The 19,011-nt window shown below is 39.3% G+C and overlaps 1 protein-coding gene across 1 annotated transcript in view; it reads left to right on the top strand.

Moving 5' to 3' along the window:
• The first annotated feature begins 5,180 nt into the window (after positions 1-5,180).
• LOC137108704 (fibroblast growth factor 14-like) overlaps positions 5,181-19,011 on the top strand; it is a 51,632-nt gene continuing 37,801 nt past the window's right edge. Inside the window, exon 1 of the mRNA XM_067493625.1 lies at positions 5,181-6,518. Within this exon, the coding sequence (XP_067349726.1) occupies positions 5,834-6,518 (685 nt within the window). The 5' untranslated portion in view covers positions 5,181-5,833. The remainder of the gene's footprint in view (positions 6,519-19,011) is intronic.

The following is a 19,011-nucleotide window of genomic DNA, read 5'->3' as shown; positions in this document are numbered from 1 at the left end:
GTGATGAGGAAGTGATGAGAGTTTGATGGTCAGGTTTGGTCTTCAGGACAGGAACGCAGAAGAACAGATGGTAGTAGACTTTGCAAAAAGGATGGAAATGGCTGTAGTGAACACTTAATTCCAGAAGAGACAAGAACATAGGGTGACATAAGAGCAGAGGTGAAGTTTTCAGTGAGGAGATGAGACAGGCCCTGGGTAGTCGGAATGTGTTTTCAGATCACTGGACCACAGCAGCTAATGTGACCAGGGAGACAGGTAAGGGGGTACCCTCTCTGTCATTGGGGAAGAGGAAGGTGGACAAGAAGACTTGGTGGTGGAACAAGGTTCAGGAGTGTATTTAGGGAAAGAGGAGCACAGGGAGATGCAGCGTAAGGTGAAGGTAGAAGTGGCAAAGGCAAAATACAGAGCATATGAGGACTTGTATGATAGATTGGACACTAAGGAGTGAGAGGTGGATTTGTACAGGTTGGTGAGGCAGAGCGATAGAGATGGGAAGTTGTGCAGCAGGTTAGGGTGATTAAAGATAAGCATGGTAATGTATTGACAGGTGCCAGTAGTGTGATGGGAAGATGGAAGAAATACTTTGAAGAGTTGATGAATGAGGAAAATGAAAGGGAATGAAGAGTAGAAGAGATGACTGGTGTGGAGCAGAAAATAGCAAAGAGTGAAGTGAGGAGGGCATTGAAGAGGATGAAGAGCGGTAAAGCAGTTGGTCCTGATGACATCCCTGTGAAGTTATGGAAGTGTCTAGGAGAAGTGGCAGTAGAGTTTCTGATTAGTTTGTTTAATAATATCTTTAAGTGAGAGAATTCACAAGGAATGGGGAAGAGGTGTACTGGCGCCAATATTTAAGAACAAGGGAGATGTGCAGAGTTGTGGTAACTACAGAGGAATAAAGCTGATGAGCCACATGATGAAGTTGTGGGAAGGAGTAGTATAAACTAGGCTAAAGGCAGAGGTGAGCATTTGGGAGCAGCAATATGGTTTCATGACTAGACAGAGTACAAGACATGCAGTATTTGCTTTGAGGATGCTGATGGAGAAGTACAGAGAGGGTCAGAGGGAGTTGCATTGTGTCTTCGTAGATTTAGAGAAAGCGTATGACAGGGTGCCGAGAGAGGAGCTGTGGTATTGTATGAGGAAGTCTGGAGTGGCTAAGAAGTATGTTAGGGTGGTGCAGGACATGTATGAGAACTGTATGACAGTGGTGAGGTGTGCTGTAGGTGTGACAGAGGAGTTCAAGGTGGAGGTGGGTCTACATCAAGGATCAGATCTAACCCACCTCATTTCTGCTCTGGTGAAGGACAGGCTGACAGATTTAGTTAGACAGGAATCTCCGTGGACTATGATGTTTGCAGATGACATTGTTATCTGTAGTGGGAGCAGGAAGCAGGTGAAGATTTAGGTGGTTTGGACATGTTCAGAGGAGAGACATATGAGCAGAAGGATGCTGAGGTTGGAGCTGCCAGGCAGGAAGTCTAGAGGAAAACCAAAGAAGAGATTTACGAATGTAGTGAGAGAGGACATGAGGTTAGTTGGTTTGAAAGAAGAGGATTCAGACCATAAGATTAGGTGGATGCACATGATACGCTGTGGTGACCCCTGAGAGGGAGCGGTCGAAAGGAAAAGAAGAAGAAGAAAAGCAAATAATTACGTTTAATAAAATTATAATTTTAAGTTCAGTTAAAGAAACATTAAATTGGAGTAATACAATACTGTTCATTTGAAATTAATCAAAACATTAAAGTATATCTGCATTTAGTTTTAGTTGTCATCAGTTTTTAAGTCTATAAACCACTAGAGCTAGATTTTTATTAAATTAAAAATAAATGAACAAAAAAATACAAAAATATGATGTGTGTAAACTTCCAGATACCACTATTTTATGCCACCCTGCCATAACTTCCTGTTGCTGCGCGGGAGAATATAAGCCTGGCAAATCAGGATCATCGTTTCCAATGTGGATTCAACCTTTGTCCAACAGCATTTGTGTTACATTCTATTCTGTGGCTTAGTGGAATCATGATATTCTCTGGATAAAGGCCATGCCGTGATTTTCTCTTGAAACTGCAGCCAAAAGATCAATATATCAGCAGGCTTCGTGCTTCGAGCCCTCACTGCTCAACAGCGATGGTGTAAGACCTTGTTTTCTTGGCAGTGCTCACTACTCTAATATATTAATATTTTTTATTCCCATTATCTGGAAGGGAGAAACTGCTTCTGTGGCAAGGACACCGAGGGCATCCATCAACTCCCCTGAGAAACAATCTCTAGAGTTTTCTACTTAAACTCTTCAACTGTGTATATTCTTCAAATTTTATTTTAATTTAGATGTTTTCAACACAACAAACTAGATTTATACTACAAAAATATTTCAGAATTTTGTATCAGTTTTATATTAAATTATATTACAAGCCCAATTTGAAAAAAGTTGCGATGATGTGTAAAATGTAAATAAAAACAGAATGCAATGATTTCAATTCTCATCAACCCATATTTTATTTACAATAGAACATAGACAATAGGTCAGATGTTGAAACTGAGATATATTACCTTTTCACAGAAAACATTAGCTCATTTTGAATTTATATAATATCATTATATATTATTATTATTATTTTACTATATTATTATATATTATCATCATTATTATTATATTATTTATATTTATATTTTACCTAAAGTAACCTCTCCCTCTGTTAGTTTTATTATTTTCCAGTCTATTCCTTTTTTGTTTGTTTTTCTTTATGCACCCTTCTTCCCACGCTTTCTTGTTCCAGCATCTTAGCGCCATTCTTCATTTTTTCCCTTCTTAATTCCTCCTCTTTTTCCTTCCCAGCCTTGTATAACAAGCACACATACTGTACACACACACATGCAGCTGTGTCTTTTTGCTCAATGAGCTGAAGCCGTTCTCCCTGCACACAGATGATATTGTGCCCTTTGATGCTCCTCAAAACAATACAAGTCATGAACAGAGTGTGAAAAAAATCTGCCAGGCATCAGTCATCCTGTGGTAATGACTGTGTGTGTGTCTGTGTGTTTGTGTGTGTGTGTGTGTGTGTATTTCAGTTATGTTCTGATCCAAATGTCACAGTATACAAGACAAGAGAGGCAGGATAAATGGCAGATTCTGAGGACCATTATCCGGGATTTAGTTGCCAATACTGCAGTGCAGCTGAGAGTGAGGTTTAAAATAGGAAGTTCAGTGTTTGTCTATGATTGGTCATTTGTGGCACTGCAGAAATTCACATATTTGAGTCTGTGCCTGACAACTTAAAAATGCAAATGTCTTGCAGAAGCATTCCCACACCTGCATGGTGCTATGTGAGGCAATTTTCAGGTTCCAAACACCATTTTCAGAGTAGCTGTTCTTTGTGAAGGAATTTGGATATGTAGAGTTGTTGGGATGTACTGCATTCTGGTTAATGTTTCTTAACAGTAAGGCTCCAATTCTCATAAACTCTTCTTGGATAATGGCAGTAAAGTCTTATCTGGCCACCAGCTCTTTTCAAGTGACTAATGTTGGAAGTGGTTTTTCCCGGTTTTCACTTTTTCTATTGCCTGCAGCAACAAACCACCACCTGATCGCTTTCTGTTTGGCCATAAAGCAAGCCATCTGATTTTCTAACTTTTAAGTATGACCAGTGACTTGTTTATTCTAACCACTATAGGACCTTACATTCGATGCATTCCTGCAGACAGATTGTGCTGTAGCAGGAGGGATGATGGCTCTATCAAATGGGTCCAAATAATGGGTCCATTATTTGCTTAATGTATTTGGATGTAACTTAACTTTAATATTTAAGAACAATTTCCACCAGTTGATCTATTTTTCATCATTCTATGTTGTTTTTTTATGCTGAATTTTCTACCCACACCTTCACCTTTTGTGTCATTTCAAAAAGGGGTTTATTACACTACAAATATCAAAGGCACTTTCTACATTAAAGTCTTTCCTTTTTCCTAGGTAAAACTGCTGTTTGGGGTTTTAAGTTTTTAAATTGACTGATTCAAAGGCAAATGAGGCACAAACCTATCTACATAATGGAAGGTGTGTTTTCAAAGTCTGGTACAAGGCGCTGAGGGATGTAATGGCCTGTGCTAATTTGATTTTCAGTCCCTTGCAGACGTGTTCTGCCAAGTTTTTAAAACGCCCTCTGTTAGTTAAATGAAAAAACAAGAATAATATCTGACACAAACTACAGGGTGCATTTAATTCAACAAAAGGTAATTCTATGATGATTATAATTTGTTTGGAGGTTCTTTAAACACAACAAGGAAACCAATAATTTTAAAATGTATCACTTCCTTTAGATTAAGCTGTTTAAGATCAGATCATTCACGCAGCTGAACTGTATGAAAGATCGTGCAACAGGTGTGTGACAGTGAGAGGCGGGAAGATTGCTGATACAAACAAAGAACGCGCCTGTAATGAGATGACAGTGAGAGACAAACGCTGCTGTTTTCGTCTCGTATCAGCGTAAGTGACGCCATCCCACCGCCCCTATCTCCAATATGTTGCCGTTTATAGTTCACATCCAGTAGCTTCAGATAGTGACGGCGTGGGAACCACGTGTCTACGTAACAGCAAGCAGCTCATCGCTGTGGGGCATCATCAAGCAGCACGAGGTTACCGGAGGTAGCGCTTTCCTTCATAACAAAAGTTATGTTTTAATAAAAAATTACCAAATCTCTTAACACAGCTCTAAGATGCTTAAGCAAGAATTTTTTTTTTTTTGAAAATGGCCGTGTCCGTTACTCTCTTAATGTAGTCAGAGAATTGGTCTACATTTTTGTTTGAAGTGTTTTTTCAGAGGCCTTTAGTTGTGAAGAAATAAATACTCAGACTAAGAAATATTGTCAACATAGGTAATTTGGAGTCAAATTAAAAATATTGGCCATAACTTCTTAACCTAGGCCTAGCATACTACTTAAATGTTTTAGCTTTATCTTTACTTAACTAAATTTCCAGATGCATAGAAATTTTTATAACAAGGGATTTCGAAAAGTGTGGGTTATAACTATTTCTGAAACACATGTATATTCTCTGAAAACGGGACAAAGGGAGACATGGTCGCACGTACATGGAAAGCGTGTTAAAACTAAAACAGTGATCATTCGGGTCTTTTGTTTTGAAGTCGGAAGCCGTGTTTGTTTAACTGCCCAGACTGCTGCTGCTTGCCCATAGACAGTCGGTGAACCTCCTCGCGCCACACCAGCCGTCGGTCGTCTCGAGCACAGCTGAAGAAGACGCTGAAGCGCGGGAGGACCACGACCCGAATACGGTCTTGCTCTTATACTTTTCCTGTATTTAGTTTCCGGAGTAGTAGAGACAGCAGAGCCATAGTCCGGTAGCTTCTTTTCGTCAGCAAGGTGAGGAAGAGGAAGAGGAGGAGGAGGAGGAGGAGAGAGGAGAGGAAGAGGAGACAGACAGCAGCAACAGCAGTATCTTGGTGCATTGGAGCTTATGGATTATTGAGAAGTGGAGGCCGAAACGCGGATCAAATATTCATAAGGACTTTTTAAAGGACTCTTTAAAACATAAGCGTGGGATAGTGCAGAGATTCCCTGCAGTGATTCACCTGCTCCGGTCCAGACCTGCATGCGCTCACTGACCAGAGACCACAGAACCTGCGCGGAACCTGCATCTCGCTTATGTGTGTGTCTGAGTGTGTGTGTTTGGAAAAGAGCCCCCCTTCTGCAGTACTTGCTTAGGATACAGGGATGCCACCGACTTGCTGACTGACACCCGGTATCCGCACCCTACCCCTCCCTCCTCCCCTCCCTCCTCCTGCGGACGGACGCACCGACCCCTGCGATCCCCACTAATATGCAATGGTTTTTTGTGCAGAAGCCGACAGCTGCCGCGTACCGCCGACTTCACGCTAGCGCCGCCGCATGCCTGTCAGCCGCTGCCGCTCCTCTCCCCGCGCCGCGCGGCAGACGACGCCATTTGAAGAGGAGCGCTCGGGGGGGTTTCACGCCGCCGGGCGGCAGCAGCGACCGCTTCTCCTCCGCTGAGGACCACCGGCCGCTGGGGCAGCCGGAGAAAGAGACCGCGGAGAAAAGCGCTGCAGCGGTTGCTCTTTTCCTGCCGCACGGGGACGACGTCGACGCGGAATACGTGCGGTTCCTGGTCTCGGAGCTTGTGGAAGAACCGGGCGAGAAACCGGGTGACGAGCCGGGCTTCCTGCTCTTATTCTTGTCTATGGTGCAGATAGGGGGGTCGAAGCACCGCCGAACTGAGCCCAACAGCTGGCCAGCTCTGCTGGCATGCAAACAGGGGGGCGGATCATCCCCCATGCGGTGGGTGAATTTTAGGCTGCCGCATCCGGAGCGCCTCTCGTCCCCCACCTCCTCTTCCTCCACCTCCTCCTGTTCTTCCTCCTCCTCCTCCTCCCCCCCAGTCTCGGCCAAATCCATGCGGTTTATTTGGAACAACATTTTCAGCAAAGGATCGCATATGCTGCAGTGTCTTTGTGGCAGGAGCCTCAAGAAAAACAAGAACCCAACTGGTGAGTTTGTTGCTCCCCTCACAGTGCCTTTCTTTTTGTGTCTGTATGTGCGCGCGCATATGTGTGTGTGAGTGTCTGTGTGGAGGGAGAAAGACTTTATTGCGTGCCCGAGCGTGTGCGTGCGATTGTCTTCCCTCCTCCTGAGACTGCACTGTTGGACTGCTCACCGGGGTTTCTCTGCAAACGCAGTTGTGCAGCAAGTGAGTACACTACAGGGTGGGGGAGGGTGAGAGGAACATGATTTGGGGGGTGCAAGGTGGGCGTGAAAATTTATTGGTACGGATACCCTACTGACTACAGTGGCTGTGTGTGATAAAACCAGTGTGTGCGTGCGGTGCGTGGCAGAGATGCTGCAGAAAACCAACCAAGTCTGATGCAGCATGCAGACCCTTTCAGGCTCCAGTAACCTGCATGAATAAACAGCACATGGCCTATTTAGAGTTCCAGCAATGTATACAGTATGATTGGTAAAAGTATAGAAAGAATGTCTGTGTGTATTTGTTATTGCTGCAGACATTTGAGTCCAACAGTGCCAAGCGCAAACACATCTTCTCATGAGATCGCAGACTCAAGGTGTTCACCAGAGCTCAGAACTTCTTGGGTTACAGAGTATAAGTAGTCACACAATGTTTATTGCGAATTTAGGTGAGCTGTTTATCATCACCTCAAATCATGCTGAGTAAACTCACAGGCAACTTCCTCTAAAATTGGACTTGTGTGCAGACAAATAAAGATGTAACTTCACTGATCAGGGCTGGGACACCCATCTGTTACATTACTCTGGGTGAACTCATCAAGAGGGTGCAGGGGCAATATGATTAACAATGCAATTCAGTTTATTTCAGCAGCAAGTCTTTTCATTGTCTTAGTCATGCTCTCCACAGAGTACAGGATTTAAATTTACTGAAAGGTTTGGCCTGTTTGTGAGCTGTTTTCCACTAGATTTTACAATATATGCTCTGGATAAGGGGCAGGAATTGACATTGGCATTGTAACAGAAAGTGGACATTGTTGACAATATCTGTATATTGACATTCTGTCACACAGCTGGCTTCTGTATCCTTTACACAGTGTTTGGAGGGGAACTGCAGGCTCCATGCAGTTGAAATTTATGAGTTTATGACTATATGAGTGGTAGTTCTGGCATCTGTTAGTACTGTTTGACATAACAAAACCCACACATGGAAGACACAAGAACATGGATGTAATGTATGTGACATCAGCCAAAAGTTTTGAAAGTAATTCTTTAAAACCTTCTTTTGCTTTCCCCAGCTATCGAATTCTGGGTTAGCAAAAGACATGATCAACAAGCGATAATTGACTTTAACAGGGAGAGAAAGACAGTCAAATAAACCTGACCTAAAGCTGTTTCTTTAAATCTTATTAAAATTAAAGCAAATAGTCAATTGTCTTTTGTTAAGTAAAACTGTTTTCTTTAAGTTAGGTATTAAGCTAGTCCTGCTCCATCACCTTCCCACAGAGTGTGTATAATTTATAGAAACTTAGACGAAACACTGAAACAGCCATTCAGCACTAAAATGAAAAACAAATGTGAAATATGATGTGATGATGCTGAGGATAATAATGTTGCATCTACTCTCTGTCCCTGGATGTTAAACATTCATCCTTTTCCATTGTGTGAGTGATTACAAAGGACTGTCCATTTTGGTTTGGACATTTCAGCACCATGGACAGCAACTATTGTTCACTACTTTTGTTCTACGGCAGTTTTGCAGGTGATTAACTATGTTAATCCATGTTATGTTTTATATTATATTGAATTTGTATTATTAGCTACATAAAAATCATGTATACTGATGTGTTACTTTAACATAAGTTTATTGCATTCAGCGTGTTGTGGAAAATGGTGGCTTGGGAATGTAAATTATGTGCGATTTGTAGATAATGAGTTAGTCCTCAAAGCTCCTTTTGTAGCATCAAGAGGTAAATAGTGAGCAGGAGTACACTCTGCCACCTTCTGAAGCAGACAACAAAGTGGAAGTGCACTGATGAAATAAGATATTATCTCTTGTCCCTCCTTTAAAATAAGAGCAGAAAGTTTTCAGGGAACGTTTTTAATAAAGAGCCAAATTTAAGAGTGTCATTTATACTTGCAGGACACTGTAAGTTAGTGGAAGATAAATAATATTCCAACTTTACAAATGTATCACAGAGATGTTTTGTAGATTAAGTAGTGGAGAGCTTCTGATGAACGTTTTCTTAAACATACTGTAATTGTCGGTTTTGTTCTAACTGTCTGACATAACCCAGGATTCAACAACAGTTAAGAAAAGTGTTGTTGGTCTTTTGTGTGTTGCACGTTATCAACAAACAAATCAAGGAAAATGTACAGTATATGTATGTGCCGTCTCACTGACACAGACTCTCTGGGAAAACACTACAGCAGAAGTCACTGAGAACCAAAGATAAAGCATTAATCACACAGATTAAATGTAAAAATAAACAAAACCCAGTCAATATTGGTGTGTTGGCTCAGGTGGAAGGACTAATTTGTTCCACACAACCAAACAGTTGTGCTAACTGCAGAATTTTCACAGCTTCTTTTCACTGCCTGCCAAAACACAGCCTGCAACTTACTAAGTGCCACATGACTGGTTGTGTTGTTTTGTGTCTTTTGGGTCTATAATTTGTTTTTATATTGTGCTCCTCTTTGCTTAGTTGATGAACTGGCCTAAAACTATAGAGTTGCTGGCCCTATGAGAAAATGTTTGCTCCCCTCTATTATGCATAAACACAGCCTGTAACCACAGTGAGCTTGACCTCCTAACTCACTGTAATGTCAAACGCACTGTTAAATTGACAGAACTTAATTTTGCCCCTGTTTTGTTTTAGTGCATGTTATGTTTCTTTTCCTATATAATTTTTCACAATGTATTGAGTGCTTCAGCAACTTAGTCTAATGAGTTTAAGATTTTATTCTGGACTGACAAAGTTGGATACAATATCTTAACTTAACGTCTACTTAATAGCTTAAGTGAAGCTTTCAACTGCATCTCAAGGTTTTCATCCGCTCAGCTGACCTGATCACCTGACCTAAAACTTTTGTCCCTGCATATTGGTCCAACAGTGAAGATGATGAAAAGCTGTTGAACGTAGCAGAAAAAATATTATTTTGTTGAACAGTACTGAATTTTGATTGTTGGTCAAAACTTCTGTTTCTCTTGTTCATATCATTGCATCGTAAATATCTTTAAGCTTTATTTAAGACAATGCTTTGGTAAACTTGAAGTGATCACTTTTCATTCAGTTTTTGACATGTCATTTCATGTTGACCAAACTAAATATAAATGAACAGATGGATGCCTATATCTATTCATTTTTGCAGTTCTCAAGTGCTCTACAGCAATGTTGCAAATCACTATATCATTATAGAACAAAGCATTGAAGTCGTAATGTCATGTTAAAGAGATAAGAGTCTTGTTGGCTGGTGTAATGCCAAATATTTTAAATGTGAGTTATAGCAAACACTTGGCTTTTGCATATGGTGTTTTATGAAATTGGCTAATGAAAGAGTATCTACCCACACACAAACACATATTGTAAATGCAAAGTAGAAAATCAGCACATGCTGTACACTATCTAAACAAGTCATTCCCCACCAGCATCCTGGGGCCAAGCTCGTACATTTACAGCAGCCAGCACCATTTAGCTGTCACTTTGTGTTTTAATTAATGAAAAACCCTTGGTCCCTCTGTGTTTTAACATCTGTGATATACACCCATACAGTTGGTGGTGAAACAAAGACCTGCCGTAGATGGTGAGCAGGGAAAATTTGTAGACTCAGCATTTGTTAGCATTTTTCTTTTGGATTGAACGATTTAGTAAAGTTCCACTGGGAGGACATTAATACAGCTTTGTTTATTTTGTGTGTGTATCTGTATATGCATTCATTTAGAACCAAGCTAAACTTTATGTATCTGTCAATATTATACTTTTGATAATACTTTTACTTTTTTATTATAATAAGGTGTGTAATGTATAATGTAAGATCGGTTTAAAGTCCCGCTGGTGGTCCCAGGATGCCACAATGTTCATAACACTTCACAACAAGGACGTAATTGATGAAACAAACAACATCAGTGCTGTTATTAGCAGTACCGGGGCAGTAAAAACAAATTTTGTCCTAGTAATGGCACTAGAGGGCCATAGGGCCATTAATCCAAAATTTTCTCCCTGTGGAATGCAGGTGTAAGAGAAAAGTTCAGGGGTTCCCAAATAGTTTTATTAAATTCCATGGTCAATATTTGGCTGGTAGCCTATTTCTGTGTTGTTTAAAGTAGGTGATGGTAATAGCAACTATGTCTTATGTGACACGATAATGCTTGCATTGACATGCATATAGACCTGGGGGCAGCAAGGAGACCTTAATGGGCACATGGAAAGCAACAAAAGAATAACTGTCCTGGTGTATGGAATATTGGAATGTCATTAAAACCGCAGAAGGTATAAACTTAACATAATTACAATTGATTAAGGCTTAAAAAGTCCAGTTTCTTAAAGTTCAACAACAGGGATTTTTTCCCCCCATAAACCATGAATTGTAAGAAGATTTATGGAGCAGTTCCCTCTAAAACAGCTGAAACAGTGGGAATGGACCACATAAACTTACATCAGCTTCATTCATTCTTAAAAGGAATAAGGCGCAATGTTACACAATGTCTTGTATCCCTTGTGGCGTGACCCATATAGAGACTTTCACCCGTTATAGCACATGTAGTCATACAAGCCAACACACACAAACATGCATGCACACAGACACACACAGCTGCTTAGCTTCTCTAGAGACTTACCATTAAGGCATCATATTTTATATTTTATTTAAACTCTGGAGTTTAGCTATGGGCTTTGTGCCAACTCAGATCTGTCTCCTTAAGTAAAAGGCCCACACAGACACATTACATATTTATGTTATTTAACTATAATGTTACTTAAGTTTCCATCTTGTGAAGAAAGACATTTTGCCTCGAGACTCAAAATCAATTTTGGTGTATTGGTCAAAAATATATAAAGCATATTATTTTTCTCAAGCTTGCAACAAAGTACATTTTTGCATGTTTGTCTCCTCTGACTTTGTTTCTGAGTTGCGTGCTATTACATTGTCCAAAGGTGATGACTCTACAAAATAGTGTCAGTCCTAGTGATGTTTGTCCTCTAAGGACACATGGAGGGTTTTGGTGCAGTACTGTAATATGCTCAGTCTGTGTATGTGTCAGTGAATGTACTCATTAACTCATGGCCCAATTGTCCAAACATAGTGACATTATGAATTTGCTGGTCTGAGCTGCTTTCTCCTGAAGTCATCATGTATGTCACACTTGGCACACACACACACGCACATACACAGAAACTGTCAACTAATCACGCTGATGCACACAGTACAGTACAGACACATAGGTCACCTTACATAATCATATCAGAAAAAACTGAGCTAAACTGTTTGGCAAAAGACAACAAGAAAAAAATTTAATTAGTTCTCAAATGATGTCCAGCGTAGTCATTTCCATGGCTTCTGTCCTTTATTGAGTAACCTACAGCATGTGAGGGCACTTTACAAGACAGGGCTCAAAGATTTAGTAATAACAGAGAGAAATGGAAGAACTTTCAGTCCGACTGACTTCCATGCCAAGACGATGACCATTCAATACAAATGGATATTTTATAAGATTTGAAAGAATCTGAGCACCTGCAATAATTATTCTTGGAGGAATAATCTCTTCTTATAATCACATACATGACCATTATTGTAGATTTTAGTTATACAATGGCAAAGCTTAGCACATAAAGAGGAAATTTGGTTCGCGGATAGAGCTACAGCAGTAGGAGAGAGTAAATGACTCAAACTTCAAGCTTCTATCAATATTCCTTGGCTTGGCTACAAATGTTTAAGCACTAGACCTTGAAACTGGCATCTATTGTTGCAGTTTTGCATTGGAAGAGCAGTAGGGAGGTAGGAGTAAATGAGTGCAGTTATAGCAGAGTGTCACTGTCAGAATTTTATTTTGTTTTTAAATCAGAAGAAACCAGTGTGGTTGATTATGATGTTGATTCTGTTCAGCGGTTTGAACGCTAAAATTTTCAAAATTAAGCAAGAGCCATAGAGGAAAGGTGATTGAGGCAATGTGTGTCTTTTAGTGTATGTGTGTGTGTGTGTTTGGACAGCTCTCGCTCCAGGTTTCTGTCAAGAATGAGTGAGTGCTGAGTGTTATTTTTCCGAGTGCACTTAAAAAGCAGCAGGGCATCAAAGGCTCCACTAAGAAGTGTTTTCACAGACTGGATGATAAGAAGCAGAGAAACACTTGACAACAACTCAGTCTCTGTCTGACTCACTGCATAAAAACTGTTTAATTGCTGAGACTGGAGATGCATAATATACATAGCCACTGCGTTATAATAATATATGATTGAAGGATAAGGATACAGGCTATAGTTTGCACTGATAAAACTTACTAGTTTCCCCCAGAGATTTCTAAACCTCATTAAGATTCATCCAGAGGACTTACTTTTCTTCAAAGTGAGCATTGCATTTTATTCTATGCCTTAACAATAAACCAAAATCCACTTACTGTGTTGCCCAAAGGTTCTAAACACAGTTAAGTATTTTAGAAATGTACTTTAGTCATCGAGATGAATGCAGCTTTGTTCATCTCATCTTCGCCTGTATCCATCTCTGTTTCCATGCTTTCTGCTTTCTGTAAAAATATCTTTGGCAGGACATCAGTTCCACTAAGACTGTTCTCAATAGAAAAACGTCATTGCTTGTTCTAAATCTTGTGAGAGCTTATGTTTCTGTTTTTTTTCTGTAAAGAGATTTATTTCACCCATGCTAATAATGAGTGAATATTCCCATGAGGAACTGCCAGAGTTCTACTACAGATAGAAGTGGATGGATGCTATTCAAAGTTTGCAACTTCTTGTGCGTAGAAGTAGCCCACCTGGAAAAGCACATCATTTTGCAAGGCATTAAAAAGATAAATGTATTTATGCACGACTAAACATACAAACATATAGAAGTAATCTTCAATTTTGCCAATGATCATGGAAGGGTTAAATGAGGATCTTAAACACAAATTGTCATTTTCTTTTACAATATCTTTGGTTTGGCTGTAATATAGTTCTAAGTATACTTGATCTTAAAAGTTGCTCTGTGCGTTGAAATTCTCGGATAACATCTTACTCTGTTTAGTGTGTCTTTTCTTTATTTTTGTTCTCAACTTTGTTCTGCCTCACACACACTTGAGCTTAATTTTAGTCTTTTCTTGTCTGTGTCAACCTTTTGGTTGATGACAGCCCTGCATGACATAATCGGCATATCTGTCCAATTCACTGTGTGTGTGAAAGAGAGAGAGAGAGAGAGAGAGAGAGAGAGACAGAGACAGAGAGACAGAGAGACAGAGGTCAGTCAGGACAGTCAGGACAATTCAAGAGGTGAGTTTTCTCAGAAGTCTAGTAGACTGGTCTTTACATGCATGTGTGTGTCTGTGTGCTGGTCATGGACTTTGACTTTATACTAAAGGTAGCAGAGAGGAGAATAAGGGCTGCTGTGGGCAGAGCTGAAGCAGGTAAGGTAGTCTGTACTCTAAAGGGGGGTGGGGGTCGGGGGTGGGGGTCAGGCAGATGTTCACGCAGTTCTTCTCATTTATTTGAATGAGGGAATTGCAGAGGAAACAGAGAGACGGACAGTAAACAGGTGGCAGAAGTACACAAATTTTATACTCAAGAGGTGTGTCAAATTGTGAATAAAATAGGGGTTGATAAGAATTGCAAATCATTTCATTCTATTTCTATTTATGTTTTACACATCATCCCAACTTTTTTTGAATTGGGGTTGTAAAAGTACAATCGTTTTTAGCATTAAAATACATTTACATACCAAAAGTGAAATTACTCATCATAGGCAATATGTACTATATGACTGGATTATAATAATTTATATATTTAAAGTGTACACAAAGTTAATGTAGCAGGTGGTAAAGATGTTGCTGATAATATTATAATATTATTTAATAGTTAATTATATTTCATATCAAGAATCTGCATCTGTATAATAACTATTAACTAAAGCTGTCAAATAAATATAAGTGCAAAAGTAAAAGTAGATTTAAATACTCAAGTAAAGTAGAATTACTTAAATACGTGTACTTTTGTCCTCACTGTACAGTAATTGTGCTTAGTTACGTACCACCTCTGGAAACAGCAGGAGCTGGATAATGACCTGCTCTGCCTTATAACTCATTTTACCTCTAGACATAATCACTAAAAACAACTTTTCAACTGTTTTAAAAGTTAGTTATTTATAACAGACAAAGTTATAAAGTTCCTGACAACCTGAGGCTGTGAATTTATGTATGATACACAACCCACTTACAACACACACAAAAACACATACCACTCTTTGTGGCAGTTGATAAGCCAGGCGTCATTGTCCGGTGTCTGTCTGGAGGATACTATATTATACTGTAGCTGTCAACGATGTGTGTGTGTGTGTGTGTGTGTGTGTGTGTGTGTGTGTGTTTGTGTTTGTGTTTCTGTGTGTGTAGTGCTTGTATTGTGTAAAATATTATAATTTAAAGGATAAAAAGTTTATTATTATATTTTTTATAACTTATTTTACCTCTAGACAGAATCACTAAAAACAACTTTTCAACTGTTTTAAAAGTCAGTTATTTATAATGGACAATGTTATAAAGTTCCTGACAACCTGAGGCTGTGAATTTATGATACACAACCCACTTACAACACACACGAAAACACATACCACTCTTTGTGGCAGTTGATAAGTCAGGCGTCATTGTCCAGTGTCTGTCTGGAGGATACTATATTATACTGTAGCTGTCAATGATGTGAGTGTGTGTGTGTGTTTGTGTGTGTGTGGTGCTTGTATTGTTTAAATTACTAAAGGATAAAAAGTTTATTAAAAGTTTAAAAGTTTTACTTATTAAAAGTATAAAATATTTTTTATTTTTCTTGTTCTATCACTGTAAAGGGAAAATATCTAACACACTTAACCCCACTGGATCCTATATACTGAAGACATGAATCTTTGAAGACATAATTCCATCTTGTTCAGAGGTTTCCTTTTACAGCTGGGCCTCTGCAGTTTCTAGAAGAAAAACAAAATGCTCAAACAGGAGTAAATACTGCATTTGCTGGAGACTATTTTTAGCTGTGGATTAGTAGAACCTTTTCTCTAGTGAGTATTTTCAGCAGCAAGGACTTCCTCAAAATATACTAGTGTCCTTAGTCACAGTAATGAATGAAAATGTCAGCCAGTGCGGCAGTGTGGCTCACTGATTTTGAACAACAATGAAACTCTGTAGCTAAGAGGAATATGCTGTGTCAGATGATTTTGAGGGGTAAGACCAGTATAAAACGCTCTCTGATAAACTTGCTCATATTGAATAAGAGGACTGGATGCGATTTCATGCATGTTAGTGGAGATTACGTTGCATTCTAACATGTGCTAACACACTCTCAAATCCATTAACCTGGCGTGTAAGGTCTCTAATAATGGACACAGGTGTAAAATGCTTATAGTAGTTTCAATGCACAGCAGTTATTCAGCAGGGAGCAGGCGTGCTGTGGTTATATCCCCTTACCTGTGACAAGTGTTGCCCTTGGATCTGTGTTGTGGCACGTTGTGATTGAATACCGTCTTATGGTAGCTCCACAGGCTCCAGGGGTTTTTCTAATTGAACATGGTGCTGAACTGTTGTCATTGTCAGGGGGATTAGTGCACACGCGCACAAACACACACACACAGGGAAAAACTTAACTTGAACCGTTTGTAGAAACATCAGTAGGAAAGATCTGCTTACGCCTCCTTTCTCATATTTTAAAGTATTTAAATGTAAACGGTCCAAGAAATTTTGTTTAGCCCTTTGAATGCTTTATTTTTACCCAGCAAATCACAAAAAAATCCACAAAACAATGCAAAGATGCTTTTCCAACCAACCACCACCTGCTCTTTCCTCCTCCTCTCTCCAACTGTGAACTTTTCTCTGCAGAGAAGCGCAAGGAATAATAAGTTTCTTTACATCACAATAGCTGAAATTAGGCATTTAATTACTCAGACTTTGGCTGCCCACTAAGTTCTCACCAACCATGTGCACAGCATGTGGGTGGCAATGAAAACACTCTTTTGTTGAGCCTTGAATGCTTAAAAAGTCTATTCTTCTGCCATCTACCTACGCTCTCTGTTCCAAAACTAATTTTGTGTCTTATTCAGTCGCTGTGAACACAGGAGTGTGTGTTTTATATCCATTATTCAGAAAATGTGGAGCAGTTTGTCGACATACTGTATTGTACAGTTTTTAATATGATGCCAAAGTGTTGTGAAAGCACAGTCAGCAGAATAAACAACCCGCATGAGACGTGACTGACTTATTACAGAGAGGCTAGCAAGTTACGATGATGTCAACATCTCAGAGGCATGAGAATAAAATCAAAGTCATTACTCATTAAAGGGCAAATAAGCTCAAATGTACTGTAGGCAGAGGAGCAGTGGGCTGGGAATTGGGGTTTAATTAAAGATTGGATCGCACCTGTTGGGAGCTATTCTGGTTCTGTAAGTGCTTCCTGACACACACACACGCACTAAACCCCAGCGGGGAAAAAGTAAATTAATTGCTATTGACAGATATATTACATTTGTTTGACATTCACTTTACTGTACTGTATATGCAATAATGTGCTGTCTTTTCCAGCACCACACTGTGTTTGTACTTTACAATGCTGCTCTGTGCATTCATTTTACAGCTCAGCAGTATCAACAGGAATTTGTGTTTTATCCCAAACTGGCATATGTTTAACTTATGAAACATGTATTTTAATTTTTAGGTACATATGATTTGTTTACTTTTCTCAGTATTTCTTGTAAGGCATCACTTTTTTGTTCCCATTTCCTCTCTTTAAAGCTCTTCAGTCATAGTAAACACAGATTTATATATTTCTATGTTGGTATAAACTGTACAGTTTTTGCTTTCATCAAATGCTCTCATTACATAAACATTTTTATGCCACCTCCACCCAGCTCTGACTTTCAGAACCTTCTTAATTCAAACTCTTGCTTGAAGCCATTCTCCCTTCAGTCTCTGTAGTTATCTCTCCCCCATACCCACAGTTCCACCCTGTCATTTCTTCTCTCCCCCTCCTCTCTCCTCCCTCTATAGTTTTTCTTTGATTTTTTTAGGGAAATATCTGGAACGCTTATGTAACTGCTTTGACGCAGTAGACTTTTCTGTTATCATTTTGCGTAGAAAATTGTCATGGATTATTTAAGCCCGCTGCCCTACCTGCTTTAGTAGCTGCCTCTGACCTCTGACCTCCCTGGAAGATGCACATAGGGAAATGCCAAAACCCAACTTTATACAAATGCTGGTTTTGAAGTTTTTTCCCCTAACATTCACCAAATGAATGCAGCAGTTTGCAAGCCATTTCAGAATAGTAGTTGGCATTAGTATTGTATACTAATGGGGCGCCACCTATGGCACCCATGGTGGATGATGTTAAGTTACAGCTGACTGAAAGATTTCAGACTGGTCTTGTGTCTGCAGTGTTTTTTACAGTTGATGACTGTGGGGAAATGGCATGACTAAGAGGAATTTACTTTCACTGTTGCTACTTCACACTTCAGTACCAACAACACCAGGTTTTTAGAATGACACCTCTTATTAAAATCCCCTTGAAATGTCCCTCGAGTTAAAAATAGGGCGCTTTTAGAAGACAGATCAATACCAATATGTGGGGTGTTTAAAGGACCACAGGTGATGAAATCTAATATTACAGTAACATCCTAATCTGCTGTTGTGTGAAGTCTGAAGCTCTTAGCCTTAATATGCAGACAGGTCTCTTGGGATTTGGAGATATTTTTACAATAAGTAGAATTATTTTATATAAAATAATTTGAGATACCTATTTTGTTTAATAAGTGAGCTGCATTTTAACAAGTAAAGCCAGAAGGGGCAGAAGTACACAAACTCAAGTAAAGTGCAAGCAGTTGAGTACACAACTACAAGTACCACTTTAAATTAGTAGTACTGTGTTAAGTACATTCTCTAAAATATACAGGAAGTATTTAAAACACTATTAAGCTTTTGATTTAGTCTACATTTGTTCCATGTGTGCTACATAATGAAAAGTACAAACTTTTTGGTATCAAAAAGTTTTAAAGTACCACAATAGATACTCACTATGCAGAAAATTAGTTAAGTATAATTAGTTAAGTATAATTTGTATCTGCATAAGAAAAGTAACTTTTTAATATAGTATATATTATGTATAAAGTATAAAAGCACTGTGTTTTCTTATAAAAAGGAGTAACAGTAACATAAAATAGAAAATACTGAAGTAGTAAAGGTTGACTAAATTTACCACTGTGGGCAACTTGTTGCATTTTGTTTCAGACAATTGCAATGCAGGTAAGAGGATGATTATTACCCAAGCTAAAATGTCATTGACTTGAGTCTTACCAGAT

Source organism: Channa argus, chromosome 23, assembly GCF_033026475.1.
Source record: "Channa argus isolate prfri chromosome 23, Channa argus male v1.0, whole genome shotgun sequence".
Classification (NCBI taxonomy): Eukaryota; Metazoa; Chordata; class Actinopteri; order Anabantiformes; family Channidae; genus Channa; species Channa argus.
This window is presented reverse-complemented; position numbering and strand designations above follow the sequence as displayed.